Source organism: Hemiscyllium ocellatum, chromosome 10 (genome assembly GCF_020745735.1).
Source record: "Hemiscyllium ocellatum isolate sHemOce1 chromosome 10, sHemOce1.pat.X.cur, whole genome shotgun sequence".
NCBI classification, from domain to species: domain Eukaryota; kingdom Metazoa; phylum Chordata; class Chondrichthyes; order Orectolobiformes; family Hemiscylliidae; genus Hemiscyllium; species Hemiscyllium ocellatum.
In genome coordinates this window covers 2,920,074-2,940,086 of record NC_083410.1, presented here as the reverse complement: position 1 = coordinate 2,940,086, position 20,013 = coordinate 2,920,074, and the positions used below count along the sequence as shown (strand labels likewise).

At 48.6% G+C, this 20,013-nt stretch overlaps 1 protein-coding gene across 2 annotated transcripts in view; it reads left to right on the top strand.

Annotated features, from left to right (window-relative positions):
- The window catches only part of ptk2ba (protein tyrosine kinase 2 beta, a), a 156,554-nt gene that overhangs the window by 66,779 nt on the left and 69,762 nt on the right, over positions 1-20,013 (top strand). For both annotated transcript variants that reach the window (XM_060831190.1, XM_060831189.1), the window contains exons 4-8: positions 2,108-2,195; positions 11,921-12,000; positions 13,457-13,519; positions 13,892-13,946; positions 16,244-16,384. In XM_060831190.1, the coding sequence (XP_060687173.1) occupies positions 2,108-2,195; positions 11,921-12,000; positions 13,457-13,519; positions 13,892-13,946; positions 16,244-16,384 (427 nt within the window). The remainder of the gene's footprint in view (positions 1-2,107; positions 2,196-11,920; positions 12,001-13,456; positions 13,520-13,891; positions 13,947-16,243; positions 16,385-20,013) is intronic.

The window sequence follows — 20,013 nt, the reverse complement described above, 5'->3', positions numbered from 1 at the left end:
GCTAATGGAAGTAGACTTCAATGTCATGCTATGCCCAAAATTCATTAAAGATGGAGACACAGAGGGATAAAGCTGAGACCTTTGCTGAATACAGAATGGTCATCATCACAGAGTAGACCGTCAGAAGGGAATACCTGATAGGAGGTGGGGTTAGGGCAGGGGATGGAGGCAGAGGGAATAGATGGGGAGGGAGGTTCCAGAGGACCCTGGGTATCTCTGAGTTTGTTGCATCTTGTGCTCCTTAATGTCTGATAGGAAAACAGCCAGAGGATGAAGTGGAAGTGGAGGGCAGTGCAGCCCTGAGCCAGCGTGAGGCGATACTGATGGAGAGAGAGGTTGAGAGTGCATGTGGTGATGCATGGCAAGGGATTCCTATCTCCTGAACTGATGATTTTGTTTAAAGGGCTGTGGATGGGGCTTTAAATGAATAGTTGGGGGGGGGGGCGGGGGGGAAATGGGTTCAGTTGGATGGAAAATTGTGGACAAGGTTAAAGGGGAGGAGGACTCAGCAGAGATCATTAATGTTTACAGAACAAGTCATAGGAAAAACTGTGGAAAGAGTCAGGAATCTTAACTACAAGCACAGCAGGTAAGAGGATAACTCTGAGAAGGGGGAGCAGTCAATGCAGGACTGAGAGTGTGGTACCCACAGCACACAAAGCTGGGGCACTGACTGAAATTGGCAGATACAATGTGGGTATCACAGAGACATGGCTGCAAGGGGATCAGGCCTGGGAACTAAATATCCAAAGATACACATCCAATCGAAAGGACAGGCAGAGGGAGTGGGATTGCCTCTTTAGTAAGAAATCAAATGAAACCAATAACAAGGAGTGATGAAGGGAGGTCTCTGAGCATAGCAGATAGGAAAGACTCCACTACAGTAATCATGGGGAACTCCAATACGCAGGTGGACTGGGAAAGTCAATTTGGAAGCTGATCTTAAGAAAAGGAATTTATGGAATGTCTACGAGATGGTTTTTGGAGCAGCTTGTGGGAGATCCCATTTGGGAGGAGCCAGGTCTGGATTTGGTGCTGTGTAATGAGGCAGACATGATTATGGAGCTTAAGGTGAAGGGAACCCCTAGGGGCCAGTGATCATAATATGATCAAATTCTTTGAGGAGGTAACGAGTGGGTTAGACAATGGAGAGCTAGTGGATGGGATGTATCTAGTTTTCCAGAAAGCTTTGACAGGAAGGTGCTGAACCCTTGATTCCAACAATGCCTGAACCTCATCATTGTAACAATAAGGTCCTGAACTCCATCCCAGAGTCTGAGGAGAATGAGGAATTTGCTACCACCTGGAGTGATAGAGCTGAATGGGTCTATACTCGGAGTTGAGAAGGATGAAGGGGAATCTTATTGAAACTTAGAGAATACTGAGAGGCCTGGATACAGTGGATGTGGGAAAAAGGTTTCCATAAGAAGGAGAGAGTAGGACCCGAGGGCACAGTCTCAGAGGGAAGAGATGACCCTTTGGAACAGAGATGAGGAGAACTTTCTTCATCCAGAGGGTGGAGAATCTGAGGAACTCATTGTCGCAGAGGGCTGTGGAGACCACGTCATTGAGTGTATTTAAGACAGAGAGAGATAGGGGATCAAGGGTTACAGGGAGAAGGCGGGAAAGTAGGGGGTTAAGAAACACATCAGCCAAGATCAAATAGCAGAGTGGACCTGATGGGCCGAATGGTAAACCAATGTGCAAAACAAAAACAGAAAATACTGCAAGATCTGGCAGCATCTGTGGACTGAAATTAGAGTTAGAGTCTCGGGTGTAGTGATCCTTCCTCAGAACTCTCAGTCTGGGCCTGAAACATTAACTCTGATTTCTCTCCACAGACACTGCCAGATCTGCTGAGCTTTTGCAGCAATTTGTGTTTTTGTTTCAGGTTGACAGTGTCTGCAGTACTCTGGGTTTGGATACATGGAAAAGGCAGGGAAGTGGAGTTGAGGGTTATCATATCAAACATGATCTTATTGAGTGGCAGAACAGACTCGATGGGCTGAAGGGCCTCCTTGTGTGCTTTGTCTTATAGTCAAGTGCTTAACAATAAATCTGTTCTAAATTGAATTTAAAGGAAAACGCTTTTTGGAATTTCCTCCAGGTATGATCTGAGGATTCGTTTCCTTCCTAAAGATGTAATGGAGAGTTTTAAACAAGACCGAACGACTCTGTTATGTTACTACCAACAGGTAAGTGAGTGTCTCTCTGTGTGCCCCTCACCTGCATCACAGATAAATGGGTACACCATACTGCAACCTAAATATTTCCAGAGGATGTGAAAAGGACAGGCAGGACAGAAGGAATGGTGGGTTGGATTGTTGGTACGGGATAGAAGTACAATCGCAAGAAATTATCTTGGATTGAAACGTGAGTAAAGGCAGAAAATAAAATGGGAAGGAAGACACTGGTGGGAATAATCTGAAGGCCCCCAACAGGATTGGTGTAGTGGAGTCTAGAAGGACAACAGAAGCAGATACATGGGAACACGACCCCCTGCAAGTTCCCCTCCAAGCCACTCAGCATCCGGACTTGGAAATATATTGCTGTTCCTTCAGTGTCACTGGGTACAAATCCTGCAACTAATGGCATTATCTGTCAATCTACAGCACATAGACTGCAGCAGTTCAAGAAGGCAGCTCCCCCCACCTTCACAAGGGACAGGCAATAAATACTGACCTAAGCAACAATGCCCACACCCTACAAATGAATAAATTAAACAAAACTGAGGATAAATCAAGAGATGACCCTACTCCCCATCACCAAACCATCATCTCCCAGAACATACAGAATCTCATCACCTCAGGAGATCTCCCACCCACAGCTTCCAACTTCATAGTCCGGGAACCCCGCACTGCCCGGTTCTACCTCCTTCCCAAGATCCACAAGCCTGACCACCCTGGCCGACCCATTGTCTCAACCTGCTCCTGTCCCACTGAACTCATTTTTACCTACCTCAACACTGTCCTATCCTCCCTAGTCCAGGAGCTCCCCACATACGTTCGAGACACCACCCACGCCCTCCACCTCTTCCAAGACTTCGGTTTCCCCGGCCCCCAACACCTCATCTTCACCATGGATATCCAATCCCTCTACACCTCCATCCGCCATGACCAGCGCCTCCATGCCCTCCGTTTTTTCCTCTCCAGACGTCCCCAATAGTGCCCTTCCACCGACACTCTCATTCGTTTGGCCGAACTGGTCCTCACCCTTAACAATTTCTCCTTTGAATCCTCCCACTTCATCCAGACCAAAGGGGTAGCCATGGGCACAGAGTTGGGCCCCAGCTATGCCTGTCTCTTTGTTGGCTACGTAGAACAGTTGATCTTCCGTAATTACACCGACACCACTCCCCATCTCTTCCTCCGTTACCTTGATGACTGCATTGGCGCCACCTCGTGCTCCCGCGAGGAGGTTGAGCAATTTATCAATTTCATCAACACATTCCACCCTGACCTTAAATTTACCTGGACCATCTCTGACACCTTCCTCCCCTTCCTGAACCTCTCCATCTCCATTAATGACGACCGACTTGACACTGACATTTTTTACAAACCCACCAACTCCCACAGCTACCTGGATTACGCCTCTTCCCACACTACCTTTTGCAAAAATGCCATCCCGTATTCCCAATTCCTCTGCCTCTGCCGTATCTGCTCCCAGGAGGACCAGTTCCACCACAGAACATACCAGATGGCCTCCTTCTTTAGAGACGGCAATTTCCCTTCCCATGTGGTTAAAGATGCCCTCTAACGCATCTCTTCCACATTCCGCACCTCCGCCCTCAGACCCCACCCCACCAACTGTAACAAGGAGAGAACGCCCCTGGTGCTCATCTTCCACCCTACCAACCCTCGCATAAACCAAATCATCTGCCGACATTTCTGCCACCTCCAAACAGACCCCACCACCAGGGATATATTTCTCTCCCCAACCCTTTCCGCCTTCCGCAAAGACCGTTCCCTCCGTGACTACCTGGTCAGGTCCACGCCCCCCTACAACCCGCCCTCCCATCATGGCACCTTCCCCTCCCACAGCAGGAGTTGCAAAACCTGCGCCCACACCTCCTCCCTCACCTCTATCCAAGGCCCTAAAGGAGCCTTCCACATCCATCAGAGTTTTCCCTGCACATCCACCAATATCATTTATTGTATCCGTTGCTCCCGATGCAGTCTCCTCTACATTGGGGAGACTGGGCACCTCCTAGCAGAGCGCTTTAGGGAACATCTCCGGGACACCCACACCAATCAATCACACCGCCCTGTGGCCCAACATTTCAACTCCCCCTCCCTCTTTGCCGAGGACATGGAGGTCCTGGGCCTCCTTCACCGCCACTCCCTCACCACCAGACGCCTGGAGGAAGAACACCTCATCTTCCACCTCGGGACCCTTCAACCCCAGGGCATCAATGTGGACTTCAACAGTTTCCTCATTTCCCCTTCCCCTACCTCACCCTAGTTCCAAACTTCCAGCTCAGCATTCTCCCTATGACTTATCTGGACTTGTCCTACCTGCCTATCTTGCTTTCCACCTATCCACTCCACCCTCCTCCCTGACCTATCACCTTCATCCCCTCCCCCACTCACCTATTGTACTTTATGCTACTTTCTCCCCACCCCCACCCTCCTCTAGCTTATCTCTCCACGCTTCAGGCTCACTGCCTTTATTCCTGATGAAGGGCTTTTGCCCGAAACGTCGATTTAACTGCTCCTTGGATGCTGCCTGAACTGCTGTGCTCTTCCAGCACCACTAATCCATAAATCAAGAGATGACAAGGGGATGTAGCAAAGGCAGTACATTCTTTGTGGGTAACTTTAATCTTTGTAAATGTTGGGATCATCAGATTGGTTGAGGAAGCCACAAGGAAGGCATCATAGAGTGCACCCAGTTTCCTGGCACAACATGTTGTGGTATCAGAGTCATTTGGATCAGGTGATGTGTAATGCGGCAGGTTTGATGAATACTTTCAAAGTCAATGATCTCCTAGGAAGCAGTCAGCATAATGTAACATTCAGTTGGAGAGGGAGGAACATGGCTCAGAAAAGACTGGATTAAACTGAACTAAGGGTAATTACAAAGGAATTCTAGGAAGGGGATAGGCCAACCATGGTTAACCATGGAAATTAAGGATGCCATCAAATTGGAAGGGAAAGAGAAACATACAATGCAGCAAAGATTAGTGATAGGCCAGAGGATTGGGAATTTTTCAAAAAACCAGCAAGACAACCAAAGATAAATAAAGAGGAAGAAATAAAGTTTGATAGTAAACTTGCACATAAAATGATAGAATGTTATGTTGCAGAAGGAGGCCATTTGATCCATCATATCTGTACCAGCTCCTGAAAGGCTACCCAGCTAGTCCCACTCTCCAGCCCTAGTTCTGTCACCCTCTAACTCTATACCTTTCAAATACATCTCCAGCTTGCTTTTAAGATGATGCCACAGTAAGGTTCTGCAGCAGCCTCCTCTGCTTCACCTGTTCGTTTCCTTTTTCTGTTTTTCTCTTTGTCTTTCTGCAGTATTATTTTTTCAAACTTTAACTTAAATTTATCTGGAGGGGTGTACAGGAACAAAGGGCATTGTTGGTGAGTCCCAGGCCAGCCCAGTGCGGGGGGAGTGGAGTCCCAGAGCAGAGGCTGGAGCGCAGGAATGGGATCCCAGAGCAGAGGCTGGAGCGCAGGAATGGGGTCACGGAGCAGAGGCCGGAGCGCAGGAATGGGGTCCCGGAGCAGAGGCCGAAGCGCAGGAATGGGGTCTCAGAGCAGAGGCTGGAGCGGGGAATGGACATTAGACAATAGGTGCAGGAGTAGGCCATTCTGCCCTTCAATCCTGCACCACCATTCAATATGATCATGGCTGATCATCCTTAATCAGTATCCTGTTCCTGCCTTATCTCCATAACCCTTAATTCCACTATCCTTGAGAGCTCTATCCAACTCTTTCTTAAATGAATCCAGAGACTGGGTCTCCACTGCCCTCTGGGGCAGAGCATTCCACACAGCCACCACTCTCTGGGTGAAGAAGTTTCTCCTCATCTCTGTCCTAAATGGTCTACCCCGTATTTTTAAGCTGTGTCCTCTGGTTCGGCACTCACCCATCAGCAGAAACATGTTTCCTGCCTCCAGAGTGTCCAATCCTTTAATAATCTTCTATGTCTCAATCAGATCCCCTCTCAGTCTTCTAAACTCAAGGGTATACAAGCCCAGTCGCTCCAGTCTTTCAGTGTTAAGGTAATCCCGCCATTCCAGGAATTGACCTCGTGAACCTACTCTGCACTCTCTCAATAGCCAGAATGTCTTTCCTCAAATTTGGAGACCAGAACTGCACACAGTACTCCAGGTGTGGTCTCACCAGGGCCCTGTACAGCTGCAGAAGAGCATCTTTGCTTCTATACTCAATCCCTCTTGTTATGAAGGCCAGCATGCTATTAGCCTTCTTCACTATCTGCTATACCTGCATGCTTACCTTCATTGACTGGTGTACAAGAACACCCAGATCGCTCTGTACTGCCCCTTTACCTAAATTAATTCCATTGAGGTAGTAATCTGCCTTCCTAATCTTACCACCAAAGTGGATAACCATACATTTATCCACATTAAACTGCATCTGCCATGCATCTGCCCACTCACCTAACCTGTCCAGGTCACCCTGTAATCACCTAACATCCTCATCACATTTCTCCCTGCCACCCAGCTGAGTATCATCAGCAAATTTGCTAATGTTATTACTAATACCATCTTCTATATCATTAACATATATTGTAAAAAGCTGCGGTCCCAGTACTGATTCCTGCGTTACCCCACTGGTCACTGCCTGCCATTCCGAAATGGAGCCGTTTATCACTACTCTTTGTTTCCTATCAGCCAACCAACTTTCAATCCAAGTTAGTACTTTGCCCCCAATACCATGCGTCCTAATTTTGCTCACTAACCTCCTATGTGGGACTTTATCAAAAGCTTTCTGAAAGTCCAGGTACACTACATCTACTGGATCTCCCTCATCCAACTTCAGAGTTGCATCCTCAAAGAATTCCAGAAGATTAGTCAAGCATGATTTCCCCTTCATAAATCCATGCTGATTCTGACCTATCCTGTTACTACTATCCAGATGTGTCGTGATTTCATCTTTTATAATAGACTCCAGCATCTTCCCCACCACTGAGGTCAGACTAACTGGTCTATAATTTCCTGCTTTCTCTCTCCCACCTTTCTTAAAAAATGGTATAACATTAGCCACCCTCCAATCTGTAGGAACAGATCCCGAATTTATCAAACTCTGGAAAATAATCGCCAACGCATCCACGATTTCTCGAGCCACCTCGTTCAGTATTCTGGGATGTAGACCATCAGGCCCCGGGGACTTATCAACCTTCAGACCTAACAGTCTCTCCAACACCAATTCCTGGCAAATATAAATTCCCTTCAGTTCAGGTCCTTCAGCCACTGTTACCTCAGGGAGATTGCTTGTGTCTTCCCCACTAAACACAGATCTGAAGTACCAATTCAATTATTCTGCCATTTCTTTGCTCCCCGTAATATATTCCCCTGTTTCTGTCTTCAAGGGCCCAATTTTAGTCTTAACCATTTTTTTGCCTTTCATATACCTAAAAAAAACTTTTACTATCCTCCTTTATATTTTCGGCCAGTTTACCTTCATACCTCATTTTTTCTCTGCGTATTTCCTTCTTAGTAATCCTCTGTTGTTCTTTAAAAGCTTCCCAGTCCTCCGTTTTCCCACTTATCTTTGCTATGTTATACTTTTTCTCTTTTAACGTTATATATTTCTTAACTTCCCTCATCAGCCCCAGCCACCCATGCCTCCTCCTGGGATCTTTCTTCCTTTTTGGAATGAACTGATCCTGCAACTTCTGCATTATACACAGAAATATCCGCCATTGTTCCTCCACAGTCATCCCTGCTAAGGTATTGCACCATTGAACTTTGGCCAGCTCCTCCCTCATAGCTCCATAGTTCCCTTTATTCAACTGAAAAATTGTCTCTTCAGATTGTACTCTCTCCCTTTCAAATTGTAGATTGAAGCTTATTGTATTATGGTCACTACTTCCCAATGGCTCCTTCACTTCGAGGTCCCTGACCAATTCTGGTTCGTTGCACAATACCAGATCCAGAATTGCCTTCTCCCTGGTCGGCTCCAGCACCAGCTGTTCTAAGAATCCATCTCGGAGGCACTCCTCAAAGTCTCTTTCTTGAGGTCCAATACCATCCTGATTCTCCCAGTCTACCTGCATGTTGAAATACCCCATAACAACTGTAGTAACGTCTTTGGGACAAGCCAATTTCAGCTCCTGATTTAACTTACATCCGACATCCAGACTACTGTTTGGGGCCTGTAGATAACTCCCAAGAGGGTCTTTTTACCCTTAGTATTTCTCAGCTCTATCCATACTGACTCTACATCCCCTGATTCCACGTCCCCTCGCGCAAGGAACTGAATATCATTCCTTACCAACATGGCCACCCCACCCCCTCTGACCGTCAGTCTGTCCTTACGATAGCACGTGTAGCCTTGAATATTCATTTCCTAGGCCCTGTCCACTTGAAGCCACGTCTCAGTTATCCCCACAATATTGTATCTGCCAATTTCCAAAAGAGCCTCAAGCTCATCCATCTTATTTCTAATACTAATGGAGTCCCAGAGCAGAGGCTGGAGTGGGGAATGGGGTCCCAGAGTGGAGGCCGGAACAGGGAATGGGGTTCTGGAGTGGAGGAGCCTGTGGACTGGCAGTGAGGCCAGTATGATGTAAGGAGTTGGCCCTGTGCAGTCTGGAGGCTCAGTGCTGGAACAGACTTGGTGGAAAGACTAAAATTCAAGTACTTTATAAACAAAACGTCTTTATTCTGTGCAGAACATTTCCTTATAAGTCTTTCAAATCTGTACCCCATATTGAAGTATCTGTCTCTCAGTAGCCAATACCTAACATTGCATCAAATTGACGACATTACAGTTATGGTACCCATTCCACTGCATGTAACAGGAAAGCTAATTCTGTCCAAATTCAATTTGGACAGTAATATCATGATAGACAGCAAATGTATTTTTAAATATATAAAAAGGAAGAGAGTGGCAAAAGTGAACAGAAATTTTGAGAGAGAAATAATAATGGGGAAGCAGGAAATGGCAGAGGAGATGAATAAATATTTTGCAACAAAGGATGTTATTAACATTCCAAAATTACTGGATATTCAAGGGTGAAAGGCAGGAAGGGGATACATTCAGTAACTATCACTAGAGAAAAGAAGCTTGGGAAACTAATGGGATTAAAGACCACTAAATCCCCTGGGCCTGATGGGATGCATCGTAGAATATTAAAGGGCATAGCTGCAGCGATCTGGATGCACGGGCAGCAATCTTCCTGGAGTCCTTAGATTCCAGAAAAAGCCCAGAGTATTGGAACACTGCCAATGCATTTGAAAAAGGGAACGAGACAAAAAGCAAGTAACTCTGGGCCAGTTAGCTTTCTGTCTGTAATTGGGAAAATATTAAGTCTGTTGTGATGGATGTAATCACGGAATATTTTGAAATGCATAATATGATTGAGCAGTGTTGCGTCATGCCTGATGACTTTACTGGTATTATTTGAGGGGGTTACAAGAAAGCAGAAGGTGGAATAACTTTGTGTTTACAGACTGTATTTGATAAGCTACTGCACATTAGACTCCTTAATGAGCCAAGACCCCATCGATGTTAGAGGGTAGCATATTAGCATACATAAAGGATCAGCTAACTAGTAGACAGAGAGTTGATATAAAGGTGATGTTTTCAGGATGGCAATCTGTAAGTACTAGTGTGCCAGATGGGCAGGAACATCAAAAATAGGAGTGGGAGTAGGCCATTCGGCCCTTCGAGCCTGCTCCACCATTCACCTTAACCATGGCTGACAATCTGTATTCCCTGTTCCTGCTTTCTCCCCGAGCCCTTTGATCCCTTGGTTCTGGGAATAATACCTAGCTCCTTCATGAAAACATTCCATCACCCTGAGTGTAAAACAGGTTCTCGTTGACGAGATTGTTTTGTCAGAAAGACGGTTGAGAGTGAGATTGTTTCCTGTTGGTTTGTCAGGCAGCACATTCACTAACTGTTCCCCTGCGTTTCTCTGATGGAAGCACAGAGCTGGCTTTCCTGTTCTCAGAAACCTCGGCTCGTGTGGAACTGTGAGGTGTGAAGGTTGGTTCACACTTGGATAGAGCTCTGCATTGTATCCTTTCTGCTTTTTCTGTCACGTTAGCAGTTTCTGTTCTTGTCTTTCATTCACACGTTAGTGACCACATCCTCAGTGACACATACAGCACTGGCCTACATTACACAGCTAAGTGGCTGCTATCAGGCTTGTTACAGCAAACACATTTTAACACTTCCTCCATGGGATGGGAGTATCAGTGGCTGGGCCAGTATTTATTGCCCATCCATAGTTGCCCTTGAGAAGGATGTGGTGAGTTGCCTTCGTGAACCACAGTCATAGAGATGTACAGCATGGAAACAGACCCTTCGATCCAACTCCTCCATGCCAACCAGATATCCTAACATAATCTATCCCATTTGCCAGTCCTTGGCCTTAATCTCTCTAAACCCTTCCTATTCATATACCCATCCAAATACCTTTTAAATGTAATTGTATCAGCCTCCAACACTACTTCTGGCAGCTCATTCCATACACACACCACCCTCTGCGTGAAAATGTTGCCCCTTCGGACCTTTTTAAATCTTTCCCCTCTCACCCTAAACCTATGGACTCAAGTTCTGGACTTTGCCACCCTGGACCAAAGACCTTGTTCTACTTTTCCTATCCATGCTCCTCATGATTTTGTAAACCTCTATAAGTCACCCCTCAGCTGCCTTGATAATCAGGAAGAGAGGTCATCAGATGTTGAATTGGTCTCTCCACATAACTACAGAGACCACAAGAGCAGATGAGAGGCTGGGAATCCTGGAGTGAGTGAGACTTCCCAAAGCCTGTCCACCACCTACAAGGCACAGTCAAGAAGCCTCTAGGGAGGGGATTCCACGATTCTGACTCAGGGCCCTAAAGGAAAGATGATATATTTCCAAGTCAGGATGGGGAGTGACTTGGAGGGGAACTTGCAGGGGGTGGTGTTCCCATGTATCTGCTGCCCTTGTCCTTCTAATTTGGAAGTGGGCATGGGTTTGGAAGGTGCTGTCTGAGGATCTTTGGTGAATTTCTGCAGTGCATCTTGTAGATAGTGCACACTGCTGCTCCTGAGTATTGGTGGTGGAGGGAGTGGGTGTTTGTGGATGTGGTTCCAATCATCGGGATGCTTTGTCCTAGATAGTGTCAAGCTTCTTGAGTGTTGGAGCTGCACCCATCCAGGGCAAGTGGGAGTATTCCATCACACTCCTGACTTGTGCCTTGTAGGTAGTGGACAGGCTTTGGGGAATCAGGAGGGGAGTTACTTGCTGCAGTATTTCTAGCCTCTGGCCTGCTCTCGTACCCACTTGATTTATGACCAGTTTCTGGTCAATGGTAACCCCTAGGATGTCAATGGCGGGGGATTCAGCCCAAGCCTGGATATTGTCCAGATCTTGGTACATTTGAACCTGATAGAATGAGCACAGAGAGAAGCCATTCAGCCCAACAAGTCTGCATCTACCCTCTGAGGAGCATCCCACCCATACCATCACTTCAGTTCATAACCTGCTGGGTAACAGCACTTACTTAAAGCCCACAAATCAGCCCTCAGCAAAGACAGCCCAATAATTCTCACACTGAAAACATCTTGACATTCCCACTGAAAACATCCAACATTTTAGTGGAGCAGTCTTCCGAGCTTTACTCTCCCATTTTGGTTGACCTGGTGCTTTCAGGGTTCTAGAGCCCTCCAGTGTGCATTGCTGTTGATCGGATCACAGAGAGTCTCATTTGCTGACACTGTCTCAACAGGTACGCAGTGACTACATGCAGGAAGTTGCTGCTCAAGTCGATCAGGACATAGCCATGAAGTTGGGCTGCCTAGAGATCAGGTAAGGCTCCCTCTGTCTGACATGGAGCAATGTGCTGGCCACCAGCTCATCCTCCGTATCCACCTGAAGCCAATGGGAAGCTCAGGCATCAGGGAGAGCTCCTTTGTCTGTATCCCACACCTGGTGCACTTGGGGGTTCCCAACCTGATAAGGGAATTGGACAGAGAACAATAGCTATCTCCAAGCCACATTTTAATCCTCAACGTGTTGGCTCGAGATTTGAGATCATTCTCTTTCTCTTCTTCTGTGGGTTCACTCAGCTTTCCACCATCTCCACATTTGGAGAAATAAGGCCAGAAGCTGATGGGAACTGAACCTTTGGGATCTAGGTCTTATTGTCTCAATCAGCTGGAAACTGGCCTGTGTTAAACCTCGTCACGTTCACACTGAAAACATCGTCACGTTCACACTAAAAACACCGTCACGTTCACACTGAAAACACCGTCACGTTCACGCTGAAAACACCGTCGCGTTCACGGTGAAAACACCGTCGCGTTCACGCTGAAAACACCATCACGTTCACACTGAAAACACCATCGCGTTCACGCTGAAAACACCGTCACGTTCACACTGAAAACATCTTCACGTTCACACTGAAAACACCGTCACGTTCACGCTGAAAACACCGTCACGTTCACACTGAAAACATCTTCACGTTCACACTGAAAACACCGTCACGTTCACGCTGAAAACATCTTCACGTTCACACTGAAAACACCGTCACGTTCACGCTGAAAACACCGTCGCGTTCACGCTGAAAACACCGTCACGTTCACGCTGAAAACACCATCACGTTCGCGCTGAAAACACCGTCACGTTCACACTGAAAACATCTTCACGTTCACACTGAAAACACCGTCACGTTCACGCTGAAAACACCGTCATGTTCACGCTGAAAACACCGTCACGTTCACGCTGAAAACACCGTCACGTTCGCGCTGAAAACACCGTCGCGTTCGCGCTGAAAACACCGTCGCGTTCGCGCTGAAAACACCGTCGCGTTCGCGCTGAAAACACCGTCGCGTTCGCGCTGAAAACACCGTCGCGTTCGCGCTGAAAACACCGTCGCGTTCACGCTGAAAACATCGTCACGCTCACGCTAAAATGTTACTGCATTTTTGGCAGCAATCTCCAGCTCATTACTAGGAGGTGTCGGCTTCACACAGCAACCAAGCTTTAATTCAGCAACAATCACAGTGCATCAGGTCAAATTAACGCCATCAATAAATTATTCAAACAGGAACTACATTCCTACCTTCCCCCACCCACCACCCCCACTCCCCAGTGCCCTTTGTTACTGTGTCTCTACTGATGTTATCCCAGCTCCTTCACGCTGTCTCTCAGTAACCCCTCTCCTTCACACTGTTGGAATCGATCCACAATTTCATGTGAATTTCTAACCTTGTAGTGTTGAAGGTTTGAATAATTTTTTTCTGTTTTTACTGTCTGTTCTCAGGAGGTTTTATAAGGACATGCCCCCGAAGGCGCTGGAGAAGAAATCCAATTTTGAGTTGTTGGAGTAAGTGTGGGTCTGTTGGGATTTTGGTTTGTACATTCTGTTCAGACAACCAGGGGATTGAGGAAGGGCTCCCTGGGGATCTGCCCGCGTTTCTGATCTCGAGAGCTGGTCTTGGAGAAAAGGTGATTTGGAAGTCCTGTCCAGATCCTGATTCCATTGAACTAGTACAATGGTTTCTTGTTGTTCCATTCAGCAGAGTGTAACTCCCTCGTGTATAACAGGGACTCCATCCAAGTCTGGGTCCTCACCCAGATGTGACAGGGTCTCCTGTGAATGCTCTGTCTGTTCCTTTGAGTGTGTAACCTGATGTTTCCTGGACGATGCAGCCATAATATAAGCCCACACTGTCCAAAGGTTTCTTTTCTGTTGCAGGAAGGAGGTTGGTCTCGATTTGTTCTTCCCGAAACAGCTGCAGGACAGTATGAAGGTAGATAACCACTTTTTCCAGGAACCTATTCATTCCACAATCTTGTCTCACTGTTTGTCAAAGGGAGGGTTTTTCCCGAAGTTAACGGGAACACACTGGGTAACTTGACAGAAAATGGTTAGAGCATTAAGAGAGAGTAGAGACAGGAAACATGTCTTAGACCTCACTGGGACAGCATGCTGGAAATGAAGTCCCATGATTCAGCAGTTACCATCTAAAGTTAAAGGTTTTAACAATTCCACAGTTGCCTAATTCTAAGACCCAGATTGTCAGAGAGCACAGACCAGGTTTCTCTCCCAAACAAGAGGTCCTGTTTATTACCAAGAAATAGAATCCAGTTCCAGGGAAACAAAGATGAGCTGTTAACATATAATACTCCCAGTTAAAACTCATACTGTCTTATAAACTCTCCTTTTCACACATAAACAGAGACAGTTAAAACATTGGTGTTGTGGACAGCGGGAAAGACTGGGAAGACAGGTCAGAGTTCCCTGTCCACAGGGTTTCTGATTTGATGCTTGTGCTGCTCAGACGCTGTTTCTCAATCTTCCTTCTCCAGATGCTTTCACTTATTTACAGGAGGCACAGGGGGAACTGATTCACACTGACACCAGCTCCCTGACTGATTCACACTGACACCAACTCCCTGACTGATTCACACTGACACCAGCTCCCTGACTGATTCACACTGACACCAGCTCCCTGACTGATTCACACTGACACCAACTCCCTGACTGATTCACACTAACACCAGCTCCCTGACTGATTCATTAAAAGTTGCAGCTTACAGTAACAGCTGAAGGAGAAATCAGCTGACTTTCTTCAGGTTTAAAGTGTTGTTTGACTGCAGAGAACAGAGAGACTGATCTTGAGCTGGTGGAATTCTGATTCTTGATCACACTCCCACAGTTATTTAGCTCCCTCTGAATACTCACCTCATTATTACGAGGCAGAAGGACAGTGTTATCAAATCTGATCACAGGTTCACAGACCAATCAGCTACATGCTCCCAGTTAGGAATTGGTCATGGGAAATTTCTTATAGTGTTCAGGGATGTGTAGGTTAGGTAGGTTAGCCATGGGAAATGCAGGGTTACAGGGACCGGGTAGGGGGATGGGTCTGGCTGGGATGCTGTTGGCAAGGTTGGTGCGGACGTGTTGAGCTGAATGGCCTGTTTCCATACTGTAGGAGTTCTCACTGTTCTCTGCAATGCCATGTAGTCCCATGCAGCACACTGTGGTCCCATGCAGCACATTGTGGTCCGGTGAAGTCCCATGCAGCACGTTCTGGTCCCATGCAGCACGTTGTGGTCTGGTGCGGTCCCATGCAGCATATTCTGGTCCGGTGCGGTCCCATGCAGCACGTTGTGGTCCCGTGCAGTCCCATGCAGCACGCTGTGGCCCGGTGCAGTCCCATGCAGCACACTGTGGTCCCATGCAGCACATTGTGGTCTGGTGCAGTCCCGTGCAGCACACTGTGGTCCCATGCAGCACACTGTGGTCCGGTGCAGTCCAGTGCAGCACACTGTGGTCCCATGCAGCACACTGTGGTCCGGTGCAGTCCCGTGCAGCACACTGTGGTCCCATGCAGCACGTTCTGGTCTGGTGCAGATCCATGCAGCACATTGTGGTCTGGTGCAGTTCCATGCAGCACACTGTGGCCCGGTGCAGTCTCATGCAGCACGCTGTGGTCTGGTGCCGTCCAATGCAGTACACTGTGGCCCGGTGCAGTCTCATGCAGCACGCTGTGGTCTGGTGCCGTCCAATGCAGTACACTGTGGTCCGGTGCAGTCCCATGCAGCACGCTGTGGTCTGGTGCCATCCTGTGCTGCACGCTGTGGTCCTGTGTAGTCCCATGCAGTACACTCTGGTCTGGTGCAGACCCAAGCAGCACATTGTGGTCCGGTGCGGTCCAATGCAGCACACTGTGGTCCCGTGCAGCACGCTGTGGTCCTGTGCAATAAATTGTGTCCCAGTAGTACTAGCTGCTCTATTACAAACTGAGGTTATGAACCTGCGAGGGATGATGTGACGTCTTTGCTTTCCATCTTCTCCCTGAGAGGGAAGCCTCGAAACTGAGGCACTCCCCGAGTGCGGCGAGGAGCGGTGTACACTGAGCAAAAACTGGCACAGCAAAACACGGGGAAAATCCCCATTCCTTTCAGTTGTTATAGTGACAGTTCGGGCAAGCTCTGTTGAGTTTTAATGTCTGATTGGAACGCTGCCAGACAGCAGCTTGATGAATGAGCTGCTGAAAGCAGGAACCATCTCATGCTGCCTGTTTGTTCCTACCCACAGGCCAAGCATCTGCGTAAGCTAATCCAGCAGAACTTCCTGCAGTTTAGCCAGCTCAAGGAAGATGAATGTATCTCCAAGTTTTTTGAAATCCTTCGCACTGTCGCCAATTTTGAGGAAGAGCATTATAAATGTGAACTGGGTGTAAGTCCATTCAGAAGTTGTTAATTACTACTCTGTGACTATGTTTCTCAAAACCAAACCTCCCTTTGTGATGCTGCATTGTGGAAACGCAAGGAATTTTCAATTGTTATTATTTTGATAAATGTGACTGCATTCACCTTTTTAAACAAATCATACCTCTGAACCTGGTTTCCCTCCACCCCTCTGCCATCACAGTGTTCCCTCAGCATTCACCGAGCCTTCTATCTCAGTTGGTGATGCTCCATTAGAGAACAGAGTTTCTCTGAGCAGGAGAAAGTGAGCGCTGCAGATGCTGGAGATCAGAGGTCAGAGTGTGGCACTGGAAAAACACATCTGGTCAGGCAGCATCCGAGGAGCAGGAGAGTTGATGTTCTAGGCATAAGCCCTTCATCAGGACTGAGACTGTGACCCAAGGGGGTGGTGAGATAAATGGGAGTGGGGTGGGGCTGAGGATCTTCCACCCCCACACACCCTCAAACTGATTTCACCCTCATTGACTTGACAGCCTCCCTTCCTCTGACAATAGACACCGAGACAATGATCTGTAAGGCTTTGAAAAAATATCATCATTCCATTAGGTTTGTTAAACTCCTCACAAAGACATTTAACCAATCCATGGTAGGGCAGCATGGTGAGATCCAATCTAATGGATCTGAGTGAAAATCAAACCCATCTAAGCAACTGACTAACTCCAGTTCAGGAGTACTTTCCTCGTCTCTCTCTCTCTCTCTCTCTCTCTCTCTCTCTCTCTCTATCTCCATCTCTCTAATTCTTTCCCTTTCTCCCCCTCTCCCCATACTGTGTCTGCCTTTTCTCTCTCTTATCCCTCTCTCTCTCTCTCTCTCTCTCTCTCTCTCTGACCTCCTCTGTCTGTCTCTCTCTCTCACTCCTTTTCCCCCTTCCCCCCTGTTCTTCTCTCCCACACACCCTCTCACACTATGTTTCCTGGGAGATGTTTGGAATATGAGAAGACTTTTAATCTGTAAAATGCTTTCTTAATGTGAGTTCTACTGTTTCTGTCCTTTCTTCACATTCTCTCTATCTGCCTCTGCCCTCTCACCCTCTTCTTCTTTCGGAGAGATCTCTTTTCACTTTCTGCTCATTTCCTGCTGTCTCCTTCTCCCAATTTCTTCCATTTCTCCTTCTATTTCACTCTCTCTCTCTCTCTCTCCATCGCTGTCTCTCTCTCTCGCTCTCGCTCTCGCTCTCGCTCTCTGCTGTTCCACAATTTTCATTTAGTTCAGGTTCTGGTTCAGATACTGTGCTATGAATTGCAGTCACTTGCACCCAGTTATTGGCGTTGTTTGGTTGGAGCTGTGCTGGGTGTATCACCTGGTCTCTGTTCTCACTGAAACCTGTGGACATCAAACACCCTCTCTGCCCACGCTCCAACGCAGCTCCGTCCTGTGCCCACACACTAACACAGCTCCGTCCTGTGCCCACATGCTAACCCAGCTCCGTCCTGTGCCCACACGCTAACACAGCTCCATCCTGTGCCCACATGCTAACCCAGCTCCGTCCTGTGCCCACACACTAACACAGCTCCATCCTGTGCCCACATGCTAACCCAGCTCCGTCCTGTGCCCACACACTAACACAGCTCCATCCTGTGCCCACATGCTAACCCAGCTCCGACCTGTGCCCACACACTAACACAGCTCTATCCTGAGCTCACACACTAACAAAGCTCCGTCCTGTGCCCACACTCCAACACAGCTCCATCCTCTGCCAACACACCAACATAGCTCCATCTTGTACCCGCACACTAACACAGCTCCATCCTGTGCCCACGCTGCAATGCAGCTCCATCCTGTGCCCATGCTCCAACATAGCTCTTTACTGTGCCACGCTCCAACGGAGCTCCGTCCTGTGCCCATGCACTAACACAGCTCCAAGCTGTGCCCACCCACTAACACAGCTCCTACTTGTGCCCACACACTAACATAGCTCCATCCTGTGCCCACACACCAACACAGCTCTGCCCTGTGCCCACACACCAACACAGCTCCGCCTTGTGCCCAAACATCAACACAGTTCTGCCCTGTGCCCATGCTCCAACACAGCTCCATCCTGTGCCCACGCTTCAACACAGCTCCATCCTGTGCCCATGCACCAACACAGCTCCAAGCTGTGTCCAACCACTAACACAGCTCCTAGCTGTGCCCACACACTAACATAGCTCCATCCTGTGCCCACACACCAACACAGCTCCGCCTTGTGCCCACACAACACAGCTCCGCCCTGTGCCCATGCTCCAACACAGCTCCATCCTGTGCCCACACACCAACACAGCTCCACCCTGTGCCCAAACATCAACACAGCTCTGCCCTGTGCCAATACTCCAACGCAGCTCTGTCCTGTGCCCACACTCCAACGTAGCTCTGTCCTGTGCCCACGCTCCAACATAGCTCTGTCCTGTGCCCATGCTCCAACGCAGCTGCATCCTCTGCCCACACTCCAACGCCGCTCCGTCCTGTGCCCACGCTCCAACGCCGCTCCGTCCTGTGCCCACGCTCCAACGCAGCTCCATCCTGTGCCCACACTCCAACGCAGCTCCATCCTGTGCCCATGCACCAACATAGCTCCGTCCTGTGTCCACGCACCAACATAGCTCCGTCCTGTGCCCATGCTCCAACGCAGCTACATCCTCTGCCCATACTCCAACGCCACTCCGTCCTGTGCCCACGCTCCAACGCAGCTCCATCCTGTGCCCACGATCCAACGCAGCTCCATCCTGTGCCCATGCACCAACATTGCTCCATCCTGTGGCCACGCACAAACACTGCTCTGTCCTGTGCCCATGCACCAACACAGCTCCATCCTGTGCCCCTACACCAACACAGCTCCGTCCTGTGCCCACACACTAACGCAGCTCCGTCCTGTGCCCACGAACCAACACAACTCCATCCTGTGCCCACACACTAACGCAGCTCCGTCCTGTGCCCATGCACCAACACAGCTCCGTCCTGTGCCCACGCACCAATACAGGTCCGGCTGTGGCCACGCACTAATGCAGCTCCGAAGCTCCGTCCTATGCCTACACACCAACACAGCTCCGTCCTGTGCCTACACACCAACACAGCTCCGTCCTGTGCCCACACACTAACACAGCTCCGTCCTGTGCCCGCACACTAACACAGCTCCATCCTGTGCCCACACACTAACACAGCTCCATCGTGTGCTCACACACTATCCCAGCTCCGTCCTTTGCCCACATACTATCCCAGCTCCGTCCTGTGCTCACACACTATCCCAGTTCCGTCCTGTGCCCACATACTAACCCAGCTCCGTCCTGTGCCCACACACTAACACAGCTCCCTCCTGTAGCCACGCAGCTCCATCCTGTGTCCAAGCGCCAACACAGCTCCGTCCTGTGGCCACAAACCAACACAATTCCATCCTGTGCCCACAGCTCCAACGCAGCTCCATCCTGTGCCCACAGCTCCAACGCAGCTCCATCCTGTGCCCACACTCTAACGCAGCTCTGTCCTGTGCCCACGCTCCAACATAGCTCCTTCCTGTGCCATGCTCCAATGCAGCTCCGTACTGTGCCCAAGCTCCAACATAGCTCCATCCTGTGCCACGCTCCAACGGAGCTCCGTCCTGTGCCCACGCACTAATGCAGCTCC